General features: G+C 32.3%; 1 protein-coding gene across 1 annotated transcript; it reads left to right on the forward strand.

Annotated features, from left to right (window-relative positions):
- LOC18601403 (phosphate transporter PHO1 homolog 7) lies at positions 7,251-10,922 on the forward strand. Its single transcript, XM_018124399.1, has 13 exons — positions 7,251-7,755; positions 7,831-8,167; positions 8,263-8,311; positions 8,481-8,552; positions 8,685-8,814; positions 8,914-9,034; positions 9,237-9,495; positions 9,596-9,700; positions 9,779-9,823; positions 9,920-10,069; positions 10,204-10,482; positions 10,578-10,711; positions 10,823-10,922. Exons 1-13 carry the CDS (start codon positions 7,251-7,253, stop codon positions 10,920-10,922), a joined length of 2,286 nt encoding a protein of 761 aa, XP_017979888.1.

Here is a 16,199-nt window from a genome sequence, read left to right on the forward strand (position 1 = left end):
CCTATAAACTTATTTATTAATATATAATGGTTAAAAAAATATTTTTATATTAATAAGTTAATATTTTTAATATTCATTAAAATTAAATCTTGATAGAAATACGCTATATATATTTTCTAAATAAAACAAGACCTTAGGATTGTACTTGACCTTAAACTAAATTCTTAATCCAAGATTGACTCCAAGTTAAAAAGAAAAATAATTACTAGTGTGGGTCATAAAATAATACATACATACATATATATATATATATGCATATAAATACATATATATATATATATACATACATATATTAGTACAATATTGAATTATATAATATGAGCATGTTAAGCTAGAAGGAGCTTCGTTAACAAATTGATTCCAATATATATATATATATATATATATAGAGAGAGAGAGAGAGAGAGAGAGTTTNATACATATATATATATATATGCATATAAATACATATATATATATATATACATACATATATTAGTACAATATTGAATTATATAATATGAGCATGTTAAGCTAGAAGGAGCTTCGTTAACAAATTGATTCCAATATATATATATATATATATATATAGAGAGAGAGAGAGAGAGAGAGAGAGTTTCTTTTGGTTCAAGGCAGGCGGCTGATGATATGGCTTATATTTCTCCCTTTAATTTCAAAACAACAGTTCAACAAAGTGTATAACCAAAGGTATGAAAACATGAAAAGAAAATTATCTATAAATCTGGCCTTTGCTCATGGGAAAATGGTTGAAAATGGTCGATTTTGACCTTCCAAATTCCAATTTAGTAAAGTTACTTAACATTAATTGTCACGCTTTCCCCCTACAATTACCTTCTTTTTTTTTTAATTTTTGAGAAGGCCCAAACAATTACTTACTCTGTCGTTTTTTTTGTTCATTTTTAATTTTCACGAAATTTAAAGTAAATTTTTATTTTCATGTATATATTAAAATTGTAATTTTCTTAATTGAATTGATTTTCTATGTTTCTAAATACCAAAAAATAAAAAACAATATGAAATAGTAACTTGGAATGTAAAAAGGTAAGAGGATTAAGTGTTATAAAAAAAGATGATATATTTATAAGACATCTAAAAAGTAAGAGATAAACAAAATAAATAATGAGACAAAGAGGAGTATTATTTTAATAAATCTAATATTGGAATTGAGTTACCAATTTATAGTTATGGTACAGGTCGTTAAAGATTTAAATTAATCTCATATTTATAGTATGTTATTATCTTTTTCAATATATGTTACGATAAATACTAAATTAAGTAAGCCCAAACGAAAAAAACCAAACACAATGAAAACGTAAAGATTTCTATAATAAAAAGATTCCATGACTTTTATTAACAAGCTTTCAAATAATAATCACTAATTCATTTTCTAGTTCTCTTATAATGTAATGTACCCAAAAATGTCATTATAACTCAAGAGCTTATTTTTACACTCTTATAAGATATCTTTCATTTGTGGAAACATCACATTTTTAATCCAAAATAAACTTACATAATTTAGATTTAAATTATTGTCGCATCTCAAATTCAAGGATATGATTAGCACAACGGTCTATACGGGTATTGCTTACAAGACCCTAGTAAACCTTCATTTCATCACATATTCACATATCATTTTATATTAAAACACATTCTATCAAATGCATCGTCATACATTATGGAAAGACATCATCACAAATTATGGTAAAAACATATAATTTCCTTTTAAAAGTTCATATCATATATAGTATCGTGCAACATTTCATAATAACGCCATAGGCACACATTAGTGCTCTTTGTACGCACACCTTGGTGCTCACATCTATTTATGGCCTCATCACCATAGACTTTACATGTCTCTTTCACCCCTTTTGGTGCTTAACATAAAGAACTCATTCATAAGTAATACAATCAAAAGTAATCTCATTTTATTTACATAGTCATGTCATCATCATAACTTGATATAAATTCAAAGACTCAATTTGATACATTGCAGAGTGTATGACATTGGAAGGCTTGAAGGAAGACACTATGACACCTACCAATCACAAGTTGAGCTACTCCTCTACTAGTGGCAATCAAGCCAAGCAAGCTACTGATTTGAAAAGAAAAAAAAAAGAGAAACTAACGTGTGAATGACAAAGACTCCATGAGTAATGTAGGAAAGGGACAAGACAAAAGAAAAGAGTATTTCTAATAAAACTATAACTTGAAATACACATGAATTTCATAAATAATCACCACATTTCCTTTTAAATGCTTAAAACAATGTTGTTTATGAATTTAGTTGAAATCCAAGTCACATAAACGTTTGGATTGAAAAGGAGGCTTAAAACCAAGTGAAAAGCCACTTGAAAAGAGAATTTGGGAGGTTCTGCACCTTATGAATTAATACCTTGACCATGGGTAAATCGATACTTTCCATTCAAAATGCTTTCTAGGTCCAAGGTATCGACACTTCTCTTGGAAGTATTGATACTTTTCACATCGAATGCTTCTTGAGGTATGTTGTTTTTTAAGTATCAATACTTGCTTTTCAAGTATCGATATTTAATTCGGACAAATCCAGATTTTGGGCATTTTTTAGTTCATTCAAGTCTCTAACTTCCTTCTAACATTTACACTTCCTATTCCTCTTACTAAATAATTCAATATATGCAGGAATGCACTTACTCGTACATTCCTAATATAATTCAACACTTTCACAAATAATATCGACATTCTACATAGTTCATATCATCATAATCCTTATGCATTCAGGATGAAATCATATCAAAGAATGCAATGTAAGAGAGTGGTATTGCCACCCGGACTGAAGGCCATATAAATGTGTGGTATGACACCACACATCATGGCCTCATTATGTGTGTGGTACAATGTCTCACATCGTGATCTTATAATTGTGTGGTACAATACCCCACATCAAGACCCTCATGTATGTGTGATACAATACCCTACATCAAGATCCTCATGCTTGTATAGAATTTACACATCAATATCATAAATCATCATACTCATTTGTTAATCCATGATTGACCCCAAGTTAAAAAAAAAAATGGTTACTAGTGTGCATATAAAATAATATATATAATATTAATATAATATTGAATTATAGAATAGGAGCATGTTAGGCTAAAAGGAACTTCATTAACAACAATTCAACAAAGTGTGTAACCTAAAGGTATGAAAACATGAAGAAAATCTATAAATCCCCCTTTGGCTATGCGAAAATGGTAGATTTTGATCTTCAAATTCTAATATAGTCAATAGCGGCCAATCTTCTCTTGGATGTTTTTTAACCCTAAAAACAAAAGACGAAAGTTTCTTTCTGTTAATTAGAATTAAAGTAGCTTAAAAGTAATTAATCTGCTCTTGACTCATTAAATTCAAAGAAGGAGGGATCTAGAACTTACTTAAAATTAATTGTCACGCTTTCCCCACAACAATTACCTCCTCCATCTTTTTTTTTTGTCCATTTTTAACTTTCACGAACATCAAAATAAAATTTGATTTTAATATGTTAGAAATGTAATTTTTTAATTAAAATGATGTTCTATATTTTTAATTGCCGAAATGTAAAAATTAAAACAAATTCTGAAATAGTAACTTGGAACCTAGAGAAGTAAGAGTAATAAGTGTAAATGATATAATTTTAAGACATCCCAAAGCAAGAGATAAACAAAATAAATAATGAGATAAAAAAAGGTGTATTATTTTAATAAATCAATATTGGAATTGAACTACCAGTTTTTACCTATCATACGTGTATGTAAAGATTTAAATTAATCTCATATTTATATCACATCAATTTAAAACACTGTCTTTTTTCAATCCTTCAATATCAAATTAAATAAGTTGAAACCAAAAAGCTAAATCCAAAAAAAAAAAAAACAAAAAGATTTCTATAATAAAAAGATTCCATGACTTATATTAACAAACTTTCAAATAACACACTTTTAACCCAAAATAAACCTACTTAATTTATATGTAGATTATATTTGGATTTGCATGTGCTTTTTTCCTTCTTTTTTTTTTTTCTTTTTCTCTTAAATAAGCATAGGGCCATATTTGGTGATAGGCTTATTCCGAATGGGGTTTTCTTAAAGCTGCAATGAGAAGAACAAAAATCAAGGGACAAATGGAATATTAATGTATCTCAATTATATGGATGAAAAAGAAAATTAAAACAGTATGGCCTCTATATGGTTATTTATGATGTTTCATTTTTGTCTAGAGAAATACAATTATATTAGATAATATTTTCTCTTAGTAACACATCAAAGTTAATGTTTTTGTTTTCATATATGTAATTATTTATCACCAAATCGGTGATACATAATAATAATACCATGATTAACAGTAAAAATTAAAGGAAAAAAAGGCCCAGTTAAAATGCTACTTAAAGGCACACTATGCATGTACTAAAAAAAAAATGACACAGTGCTATGCTCATGGTTTTCATGGACTCTTTAGAAAGGATATTTGTTATGAAAGTCTTCAAAATAGCTTTGATTATGACTATAAATTCAACTGTCAACCTCCAATAAGGTCATAGACAAGCTTTGGCATGATTATAAAGACCCATGCAGTTTATATCAATACAAGAATTATTTAATATAATATTGACCTCAAGCTAAAAAGAAAAATGGTTGCTAGTGTGCATGTAAAACAATACATATATAATATTGAATTCTAGAAAATGAGCATGTTAGGCTAAAAGGAGCTTCATTAACAACAATTCAACAAAGTGTGTAACCTAAAGGTATGAAAACATGAAGGAAATCTATAAATCTCCCCTTGGGTCATTGGAAAATGGTTGAAAATGGTAGATTCTGATCTTCCAAATTCTATTATAGTCAACAAAGGCCAACCTTTTCTATTTAAAACGTCTTTCGACTCTCAAAACAACGTACACACTTTTAACCCTAAATACAACTACATAAATATGAACACTCAAAAAACCCTAACTAAAATAATTTACAAAAATAAAAAGTAACTTCACTAAAGTAATTTTAAGCAAATATAAGTTAATTTCGAGTGAAAAATACCCAACATGATTATGAAGACTACATAAAATTCAACTGTTGTCAAAATAATTATTCAACTGAAGGGAGCTCTCTCTCGTAAAGGCAAGATTGGCATGCATGGTTGAATTTGACTCCCCCTTTTGAAAGCTCCAGTGGGAAAGGAGACAAAAAAAATTGAATCAAATCAACTTTGGTCCTGCAAATAGATTTGATAAAGCTATTTTGAAAGTGAGTGACAGCTTACAGACGGCGTTCTTACTTAATATACCTAAAACGAGTAATCCCCAAGCATGCTTTAGCTTTTATATGTTTTCTTATTATTAATTAATTAATATTTTTCCATACCAATAGCACGACAATTCAATGAAAGAAAAAGAGAAGACTACAAAAGGAAATAAGGGTACCAATTTTCTTCCATATTTCTTCTATCAAGGAAATAATTAGTTGGTATTTCCTTTTTGTTAATTATTGTAAGGACTCAGGCTGGGCCCAAACAATATGAAAGAATGTTGCTAACCCTTCTTTCTTCCATTTATTTTTGTCAATTCCTTCACCTTAAAAAAATTATATAAAGTGATCACTTTCTTTGTACAAATTGGTAAAGTAGTGATTAGTTGGTATTCTCTTTGTAATCAGAATTCAAGATGGACCCAACACATCACTCTGCCATCACGGGGATGGGTCGTCAATAAACAAAAAAGTAGAGAAGTCTTTGTATTATGGGTCAACACATCATTCTCTTTGTATTAGGTGTCTTTTAATTATTTATTAATTTGCTAAAAAAAAAGGCTAAAGAAATTGTTACTGTCATATTTAGGTACTTAAAATGTGATAAGCATGAATTATGGTAAAAAAATATATAATATATACAATAGCAATTATTACAACTATAAAGTTCTTGAAAACTTAGTTCAAATGTAGCTTCTAAATTTAATTAATAAGAATGGCTTCGGAAAAAAAAGAGATTGTTTGCTAAGAAAATAAAAAAGCTAGTACGAATGATTGATTTTCACAAGATTAAAAGACATATTTATATATATATATATATATTGTGTTCTCAAATGATAATTTATATTTTAATTGTATTGGCCAATGTTCCAATTGAAAATTATTTTTCTTCGATCTTTGCAAGATCACAGTTTTGCATGGATTGTCGAGTTTGAAACACCCCACAAATATAAAATTTTGACAAATCCTATAGTTGATCGGAATCAAGCTAAGACAATCACATGTGCAAAACAAATATATGTACATGCGGGTAAGTTATTGCATATATTATTTTAATATATAAATTCATACTTTTTAAAATGAGCATAACTTATCTTTTTTAATATATATATATATATATAATTTATGCAAAAGAGAAAGATGGCAATTTTGGCTTGATGCAAATTTTTATTTAATTTTTATCAATTTTCCCTTATTTTATATTTTAATACTATAATCAACATAAGTGTTTTTAAAAAGTTTAATTTTCTTATGATATGTTAGGTTAACACGCAGATTGTATATATGTTATGAATTTTAAAGATTTAAATACAAGTGTGTATAAAACACTAATTTCTATATATTTGCAACTATTTATATAGATAAAACCATCATGTATATGGCACATATCCCGAGCTAGTTAACATGTATACCATGCCTTTCTTTGAGGGTTAGTCCTTTTTAAAATAAAAGAAGAGGGTGGGATGAAGATCATTTAACAATGTCTTAACATTTGGGTCACAATGTAGTTGATTATTATAAGAATGCAATAGGAGCCTTCTTCAAGTGTTACAAAAATTTCACCAAATATATGTTTTTTTTTATTAAGTAAACAATATAAAATTTCTAAAACCTCCATGAAATAATCGTGGGTTTGCATCCATTCTAACTTTTTGATAACTCCAATAAAAGAGAGACCAAAAATAAAAACTAATAGAATTAATCCACTAAATTAATGCGAGGTATAAGCAAGAGGTCGGAAATTAGTCAACAATAAGTGACGCTGAACAGCAACACATGATCATGATGCATGGCATTATATATATGTACAATTTAGACAAAGCAAAAAAACAATTTCAGATTGAAATGTCAAGAGAGTGAATCAATTCCTTGTTCTCATTTGTCATAGATTCATCTTTAAGTGTTCTTATACTATAAAACATAGCCTCTCACACGTTTTGATTTCATCTAAGTTTCTTCTTCTGTTTGCTGCAAAGTATAAGTTGCATTGCCATAATAATGAAGTTTGGGAAGGAGCTTGCCGCTCAAATGGTGCCTGAATGGCAGGCAGCTTACATGGATTACAGTTCACTAAAGAACTTTTTGAAAGAAATCCATGCTTTGAAACAAAAGAGCAGGCAAGCAGATGCCCCAACTAGCCTTCAGCAAGCCTTAACGCTTTATAGAGGCTTCAGTGGTTTGATTCAGAGACAAAATCAACGTGCAACTTCTTTCGATGATCATGACATCGAGAACCAAGCCATTCTTGTAGATTCTATGCAAGGAAATGGCTCTGGAAAGTATGTGACCACTTTTCTTATGGCTGCAGAAGAAGGAGCTGAATATGAGCACGAGTTCTTCAGGATGCTTGATAGTGAGTTGAGCAAAGTCGACAAGTTTTACAGGTCTAAGGTGAAGGAAGTGGTGGCTGAAGCTGAAATACTGACCAAACAAATGGATGCTTTTATTGCTTTTCGGATAAAAGCAGAGAAAGTAGAAAAGAAATTTGACGTTTCAAGTGACAGTAAGTACTTTTCTTTCGAGTTATTATTCCGGCTTTAAAAGTTGAGAGATCTTGTATTCATTACTCCATTTGCAGAAATGATTCCCACCAACGCAGTACAAGGCGGACGTGCAGGATCAAATAAGCATAATGATGCTAAACAATCCAATGATAGCTTGCAAGAGATTGATCACGAAGACAACCCCAAGAATCCTGCAGCCTGCATTAGACTTGCTTCACAAGAAGTATTAAATCGTGTGAGGTTGAATCGAGATATTCAAGTTCCTTTCCCAGCTGCTAAAGTAAACTGTGTTAGCATGAACAAACAGACACAAATGAATTTTACCAAGGGCAATCTAACGAAAATCCAAAAGCAACTGAAGCAGGCCTTTATTGAATATTATTACAAGCTTCGGCTTCTCAAGAACTATAGGTAACAGATGCTAATAAACCATTATATATGGTTGGCTTTTCTTTCTTCTTTTAAACATTGTACTTATTAATCTTCATGCTTGTGTCTGAAAACAGCTTCTTGAACGTACTAGCATTTTCTAAAATCATGAAGAAATATGATAAGGTATGTATAAATATGCCTTCTTTAGATCAAATCCTCTCTTTTGTTTTCTATCGAGCTTTATAACTCAACCATAGCTGCGCTAAATTCATGAAGATATTCCAAAATCTAAATTGGATTTGGTCTCAACTCAACCAGGCTATCACTGATTGTTCTACTTTCATGGTGTCAGATCACATCAAGAAGAGCAGCAAAACATTATATGAGAACAGTGGATGATTCTTATATAGGCAGCGCTGATGAAGTAGGTTCCTTATTCCCAAAATGCCTTGGTTATGATATTTTAATTGATACAAATGTTTATAAAGTTGTTGAGAACCAGAGAGATATAACATAAACATTGGGGCAACTTTCCTTCAATCCCTGCTTCTTCCAGGTAACTAAGCTAATGGAGAGGGTTGAAGCCACATTCATCAAACATTTCTCAAATTCAAACCGCAGTAAAGGCATGAACAACTTAAGACCAAAATCAAAGAAAGAAAGACATATTATATCATTTTGCACAGGTAAGCTTTTCAATCGGAATGACATACCGACGTAAATGCCAATGAGTTTGATGTTATGTTCATCTTAGAAAAGAAAATACTTACTGGCAAATCTTCCAGGTTTTTTTGTTGGTTGCACAGCGGCTCTGACACTAGCCCTGATTTTGATTATACATGCACGTGATATCCTCAATAAGGAAGGAAGAGCTCAGTACATGGAAAGCATGTTTCCCTTATATAGGTAATTTACTTTCCCTAAACCATTTCTTCTGTCTGGTTGTTATTGAACTTGGCAGATATATACTGTCTACCTAGTTCAGTAACAGCCTGGAGGAATGAGTTTCGTTGATTATGATTATGAGTACATAACCATTAACTCCTGTTCTTTCAGTAATACTGCTAATGACATCTATATGACAAAGTCATCTTAACTTTGGTTGCAGTTTGTTTGGATTCGTCGTTCTACATATGCTTGTATATACCGGAAATTTATATTTGTGGAGGCGATGCAGAATTAATTATACCTTCATATTTGGCTTCAAGCAAGGAACAGGGCTGGGATTTCGAGAAGTTCTTCTCTTTAGTTTTGGCCTTGCAACACTAGCACTGACCAGCGTGATATCAAACCTGGACATGGAAATGGACCCTAAAACAGGAGATTATAAAGCATTGACTGAACTACTTCCTTTAGCTTTGGTTATGGTAAAAATTATTCTGACTTCATAATCGTAATTTGTTCAGTCCATCCTACTTCAGGAAAACAATTCCTGAACTGTTTCCTTTATATTTCCTATATCTGCAGCTTGTGATGATCCTTTTACTCTGTCCATTCAACATCCTTTATCGCTCAAGCCGCTTCTTTTTGCTCACAACTTTGTTTCACTGTATCTGTGCCCCTCTCTACAAGGTAAAAACATGACTAAAATATTATTGAAGTTCCAAATAAAGATGGTCTATTTACCTATGACTTGTATTATTGCTGCAGGTCAGATTTCAAGATTTCTTCTTGGCAGATCAGTTAACTAGTGAGGTGAGGGAATGACCTATGGCACTCATTAATCATGCTTGATTTCGTTTGTCTATGTATATATAAGGAATAAAGAAAAACACCATGGTTATATGTTAGGTACAAGCATTCAGGAGTCTGGAATACTACATATGCCATTACGGTTGGGGAGACTACAAACTCAGACAAAACACTTGCAAATCAAATGATGTATTCAACACTTTCTATTTCATCATTGCTGCGATTCCCTACTGGTCTCGTCTCCTTCAGGTATGTTCACTTCCAACTCAGATTCGGATCACTTAGAAAACAGTATCGCAAAATAAGTTCCTGGAGAAATATTAATCTTGGTATATTAGCCATGTAAGAACTAAAACTTATTACATTCCTTTTGTGCGTGCCAGTGCGTCCGAAGGTTCTATGATGAGAAAGATCCGATGCAAGGATACAACGGATTGAAGTACTTCTTGACAATTGTTGCCGTTTGCACAAGGACCGCTTATGGCCTTGACAGGGGAGACAGCTGGAAAACATTAGCCTGGACATTTTCAGCAATGGCAGCTATCTTTGGTACTTATTGGGACCTTGTTATCGACTGGGGGCTTCTACAAAGGAAGTCCAGGAACCGCTGGTTGAGGAACAAACTTCTAGTCCCTTACAAAAGTGTATATTTCGCAGCAATGGTAAAAGCCAAAAAGGAAAATATGTGATTTAATCTATCTCTGTCCTTAGACTTTGGCAGCCACCCGTTTCTAACAAAGCTGATGGATCAATGCAGGTCTTGAATGTGTTGCTGAGATTTGCCTGGCTACAAACTGTGTTGAATTTCCATTTGTCCTTGCACAGAGAAACATTAACTGCTATTGTTGCCAGTCTAGAGATTATTCGTCGGGGCATATGGAATTTCTTCAGGTAAATTTTGTTTAGCTACAAAAGCTTCCATTTTAATAGGAAATTTAAAAAACTTTATATGAAAATCCTAAACCTTTCTGTTCTCTATACTCCATTTTTGGACATGACCAGATTGGAGAATGAACATTTGAACAATGTTGGCAAATTTCGTGCATTCAAATCAGTGCCACTACCTTTCAACTACGATGAGGATGAAGATCGGAGTGATTAGGCAGCTGCAAATATTAGTGAAATAGATAAGAAGAGTTTAGTTTTTTTCTTTTATTCGAAAGAAAGAAAATTCAAACCTAATTTTTTGAGTAAGCGTTTGCATGCACCGAATGCTTTGGTGTAGCAACTTCTCTTTTGTTCCAAATTTAAACATATTGCATATAAGTTGTATGATTAAATTAAATATAAAAATTAGATAATTTTCAGTACGAATTATATAATTTTTTTAATAGAATTTCATAATAGACTTTAGCTACATAACTTTGTGTTATACTTATGTAACACAAATTATGTAATTCATCTCATGTTCAGTGCCAGAGTCCTAACTTTTTGTTTCTATCGCCATGTAAGAATATCGTTTAATTTTTTTCTTAAAATATACAAGATAAATCAATTTGATGATTTATTGTATCCCCTTTTAATGTGACAATTAAGATATTAAAAATAAAAATACAAAAAAATCCAATATAATTAACTTTCAATAATCAATTTTTTATTTACAAAGTTGTTTTCTTTTCTCCTTTCACTCACCCCTTTCTATTCTTTTTTTTTTTCTCTCTAACTGAACAAAACCTTAGTAAATGGTAGAAGTACAAAGTTCAATTTGTTTGACAGCACATAATATTATGCCTAAAGAGATGGGACATAACAAAGTATAGCTTGCCAATATGATGACCAAATAGCTTGAAGAGCAAATTTCTTTCTTTCTTTCTTTTTTGAATAATTGAAAATTTTATTCAAAACCCCAAAGAAGTAGAACAAGTCGACTACAGGGAAAAAAAAAGGGAGAACAATGTGTTCAAAAGGGAAAGATTGAATACATATTATTAAGATAATTATATAAAGTTGATGGTTTTTGCTTTTGGGGGGAGGGGGGTGAAGTTGTCAAGGGGGAAGGGGTGGGGGGTGAGATTTTGTGGGGAAGTGGTACTAGGGAGTTGTGATTGACATTTAGGCGGTCTTTTTTCTTCTTGGAGTTGGTGGCAAGGCTAGTTTCTAGGGTGTCTTCTTTTTGTCTTAGGGCTTTGCCAGTGGGTTTGTGCTGAGCAAGTTGTTTGGATGGGTCGGTTGGGGTCCTTGGGAGGTCATGTTGGGGAGGGGGATGAGAGTTGATCCTCACAGGATATGGGGATTTTCTTTTCTACAAAGGGGGGCTATGTTTTCTAGGGCTGATTACATCTTCGCTTTTAAGGCAGTGAAAGAGGGAGTTTGAATCAAGAAGTTCGTAATTGAAGTTGGTGTGGTTCCTAGCATTGTTGATCTTGTAATTTTGTACTATGACAACAATGGAGCCGTTGCACAAGAAAAAGAAACAAAGGTCTCATCAACGGTATGTATTGCGGTGTTATCACCTGATCAGGGAAATCATTGGAATAGGTGATATTAATATAGAGAGAGTATCCACAGATAACAACTTAGCTGACCCTCTCACTAAAGTTTTGTCTCAGCAGAAACATGATCTTGACTTAGAGGGCTTTGGTATTAGATACAAGGGCTATTGGCTTTAGTGTTAGTGGGAGATTGTTAGTGTAAGCTCTACAAGCCAATCAATTTTGTGCTAGCAAAACCCTGCATTAATTAGTCATATTTCATGTTAAATACATTATGGATATTTTATATAATGTATAAGCTATTTCTTTATCCATGAGTTTATTTATAAAGAGTTATAAGAGACTTATGTAGATAAAGTTTTTGGAACATAATGGCCTTACAAAGAAATTATAAATGATATAATTATGAGATTCTTATGCATCAAAGCCTTGTTCCTAAATATGTTCTTGGTTATTGTATTATGAAGAATAAGGACTTTGATAATGCTCGAAGGCTGGTATATGCTAAGCCTTCTTACTTTAGAAGTAAGCAACTGATATCATAAATTGAAGTATGCGAGATACTTGAGGATAGTATGTGGATGCTTGTTAAGGAACAAGTTCATTGAACATGACCCACTATGAGAGTTCCATTCGGTATTTCACTCAAATGTCAATGGAAGTACTCTCATGTGTTAGTAGTTTAAGTAATCCTTAGCCTTGTGATGCCAGGTCATTTTGTATGTGAATTGTCATGCTTTGATTTCATCTCTATGGGTTAGGAGGCGACCAAATGCTTAAACAAGATCCTTTTGGGTATGGCATGAAGCATGCGAAGATGAATGAGTAAACCAGAAAGGATTCATCACCCCAAGTGATTTAAAGGAAACATATCTCATTTACTCCTAGCTTATATTAACTAAAAGTCCTTGGCCAAGGCAATCTTGATAGGTCAATATGAAAGCTGCAGGACTAAATTGTTGGATGAGCCTTGCAGCCAATTAGGATTGGTTAAGGCTTGATTCCAATCATACAACAACATCATTCATGTTGAATGATTAAAGGTTTTCCTTCATCAATAAGACATCAATTATAACAAGTTATAAGTCTAATTGGATGAAGTCCATGAGATTAATTTGCCTTGCAAAGGAACTGTAATGGGTTGCTGTCATGAGATCCTTATGCATCAAAGCATAGTCTTAAAATGTTCCTGGTCAATGTATCATTGAGACTGGACATCAATCATACCTAGAGACTAGTACATTCTATGCTCCTTACTTGAGAATTAAGCAACCGATCTCATAGGTTGAAGTATAGAGATACTTGGAACTAGAATGTAGGTGCTTGCCTAGAAACGCAAGTTCACTGAACTTGACCCGCCATGAGAAGTGCATTTGGCATTTTACTCAAGTGTCTAAGCAATACTTCTCATATGTCAGTTGTGTAAATACTTCCTAGACTTGAGACACCTGGTTGTCTTATGTGTGAGTGCTATGCTTTGATTTCATCCCTACGGGTGCCTAACCAAGGATGCCAAAATAGGATGCTTTTGGGCATAGCATGAAGCATGTGAAGGCAAATGAGTGGTCAAGATAGGAATCATCACCCCAAGTGATGCAGGGGACATATCCTAATTGTTCTTGGTTGATATTAGCTTATTGAGGTCCTTAGCCAAGATGACTTGAAGATTATGAAAAGAGTTTCATAAGTCTTTATAAAGCTGATGATCAAACTTTAAGAACGAATATAGAGATCAATAAGAATGGACAATGCACCACGCTTTTATCATCTCCGAGATATGTGATGAGGGAATAAATTACACCGAAAGGTTGATCATTGAAAGGTTGAGTCAAACCATCTTGACTTTTCTAACATTTGGGTGGCCATTATGGATTGCTAGATCCCAATCTTGGTCTATGAACTCTAGGCAGTTAACTTGATTAATGATAAATTTAAAGTAGTTTAAATTTATCTAATTCTAAATTTAACTTAAGAATTATATGTTGAGTTCATTGCCAACATGTTAGAAGCATAATGTGTCACACACCTAAAATGAATGTTGAAAATAAAATGGGAGAGGTGATTAAGTTGGACTTAATCAAATTAGAAGTTATGAGCTTCTCAAGCACTTGATTAAAATTGTTTAATTAAATCATTAGGCCTAATTAATTAAATTATTTAATTAAGTCCTTGGGCCTAATTAATTAAATTACACAATTAAGTTATTGGGTCTAATTGATTAAATTTGTTTGATTAAGTCATTGGGCCTAATTGATTAAAATTATTTAATTAAATTGTTAAGCTTAATTAATTAAATTGTTTAATTAAGTTATTGGGCCTAATTGATTAAATTAAACAATTAAGCTAATTGGGCTTCTTAAGGACTTAATTAAATTGTTTATTCAAATTATTGGATTAATTGGCAATTACAAAATAGCTTTGTAATTAGGGTTTAAAATTAATCCAAGGTATAAATACCTTGCTATGGCCTCCAAACAAAATGAGAGAAAATGGCTGAAAAAGAAAAAGAACGGCACATTAGAAATTCCTTTTGTCTTGCCATTCCTTGTGTGAAGAAAAATAGTTTTTCATTCACTTGATTTCTTTTGTGTGTTCAGCCCCACAATTTTGTGTGGATTATGAGTTTATGAAACTCATCTTTGCTAGCACATTGTCAAGGCATAACACTCCCAATTCTTAAAAAAGGATTTTCTAATTCATTAATGTAGATTGCCATTGGAGGCTGCACAAGGATTCCTTGGACAGCTTTGGTTTGCACCAATTGGGCTAAGGTGATTGAGCTTTTTGAAGAATGATTTGGTGATTTAACAAAGGATTCATCAACCTTTGTTATTTAGGTAAACTTGATATAATCATGTATATTTTATTTTTAATTTAAATCTGTACTCAATTTAGTGTCACGACCCAAATTCTAGGTCATGACCGGCGCATGGGTCCAATGGACGTAATCCACTAAACCCAAGCAAGCCTATTATTTATCTTACTTATGATTCTATCTATTATCACTAAGTCCTATTTCATGACTTTGAATCAAAATAGTGATATACATTGCCAACTCGTACTGGCATTACTCCTTTAAAATTTACATTAAGTTCATCTATACATAACAAAATAATACTCGACTTTCAGCAGAGGAACTCGGATGAATATACAGCTATCGAATGCCGAGACACCTACAAAAAGATGGACACAGGTCTACAAGGACACCTCGTCCTAATTATCGGGTGCCTCGTGATCTGAAAACATGAATTTGAAAATGGTGAGTATAAAGCCAGTGAGTGTACAAGGAAGGAAACAAGCAACAATTAGGGAAAATTTAAAATCATGATGCACTCGTTTCAAAACAATGCAATTTAGTTCATTCCTATTTAAAACCCCTCCAAACTCTAGAGTTTTTCGCTACAGCGAGCATGAATTTCGCTGCAATGAAAACAGAGCAACAAGAGAAACATTTTCCCTCACTCAACAAAAAGCCATCTTGCTAAACTAATAAAATCAACCTAAAATTCATGAAAATTCTCGAAGTACAATGTATCAACTTTCATGTACATTACAACCATAAATCATTGTCCATCAATTTGCTATATCAAACATATTTACATATGTATATATATATATATATATATATATACCATCATCATCATCTCACCAACCCATCATCATCATCACCAGCTCATCATCATCATCACCAGCTCATGCGCACTCCCTACTCGCACATGGCTAGGTCATCACCGGGTTATGCGCACTCCCTACTCGCACATAACCGGGTCATCCTCGGCTTATGCGCACTCCCTACTCGCACATAGCCGAGTCAACATAATTACACAACATTATATTCAAGCATATATGTATATCAACATAATGCAGCCACATAGAAATCCATAATAACCACATTTCATAACATAAACCTTTTCTCAAAAGCTTGTTCCCAAGGCATTCATTTTCAT

Source organism: Theobroma cacao, chromosome 7, assembly GCF_000208745.1.
Source record: "Theobroma cacao cultivar B97-61/B2 chromosome 7, Criollo_cocoa_genome_V2, whole genome shotgun sequence".
Lineage (NCBI taxonomy): Eukaryota > Viridiplantae > Streptophyta > Magnoliopsida > Malvales > Malvaceae > Theobroma > Theobroma cacao.

Bases quoted from the DNA above. Each gene is read 5' to 3' on its own strand.
- LOC18601403 (XM_018124399.1), top strand. From the start codon at position 7,251: ATGAAGTTTGGGAAGGAGCTTGCCGCTCAAATGGTGCCTGAATGGCAG. The intron at 8,815-8,913 runs GTAAGCTTTTCA...CAAATCTTCCAG, and splicing joins TATTATATCATTTTGCACAG to GTTTTTTTGTTGGTTGCACA. The intron at 10,712-10,822 runs GTAAATTTTGTT...GGACATGACCAG, and splicing joins GGCATATGGAATTTCTTCAG to ATTGGAGAATGAACATTTGA.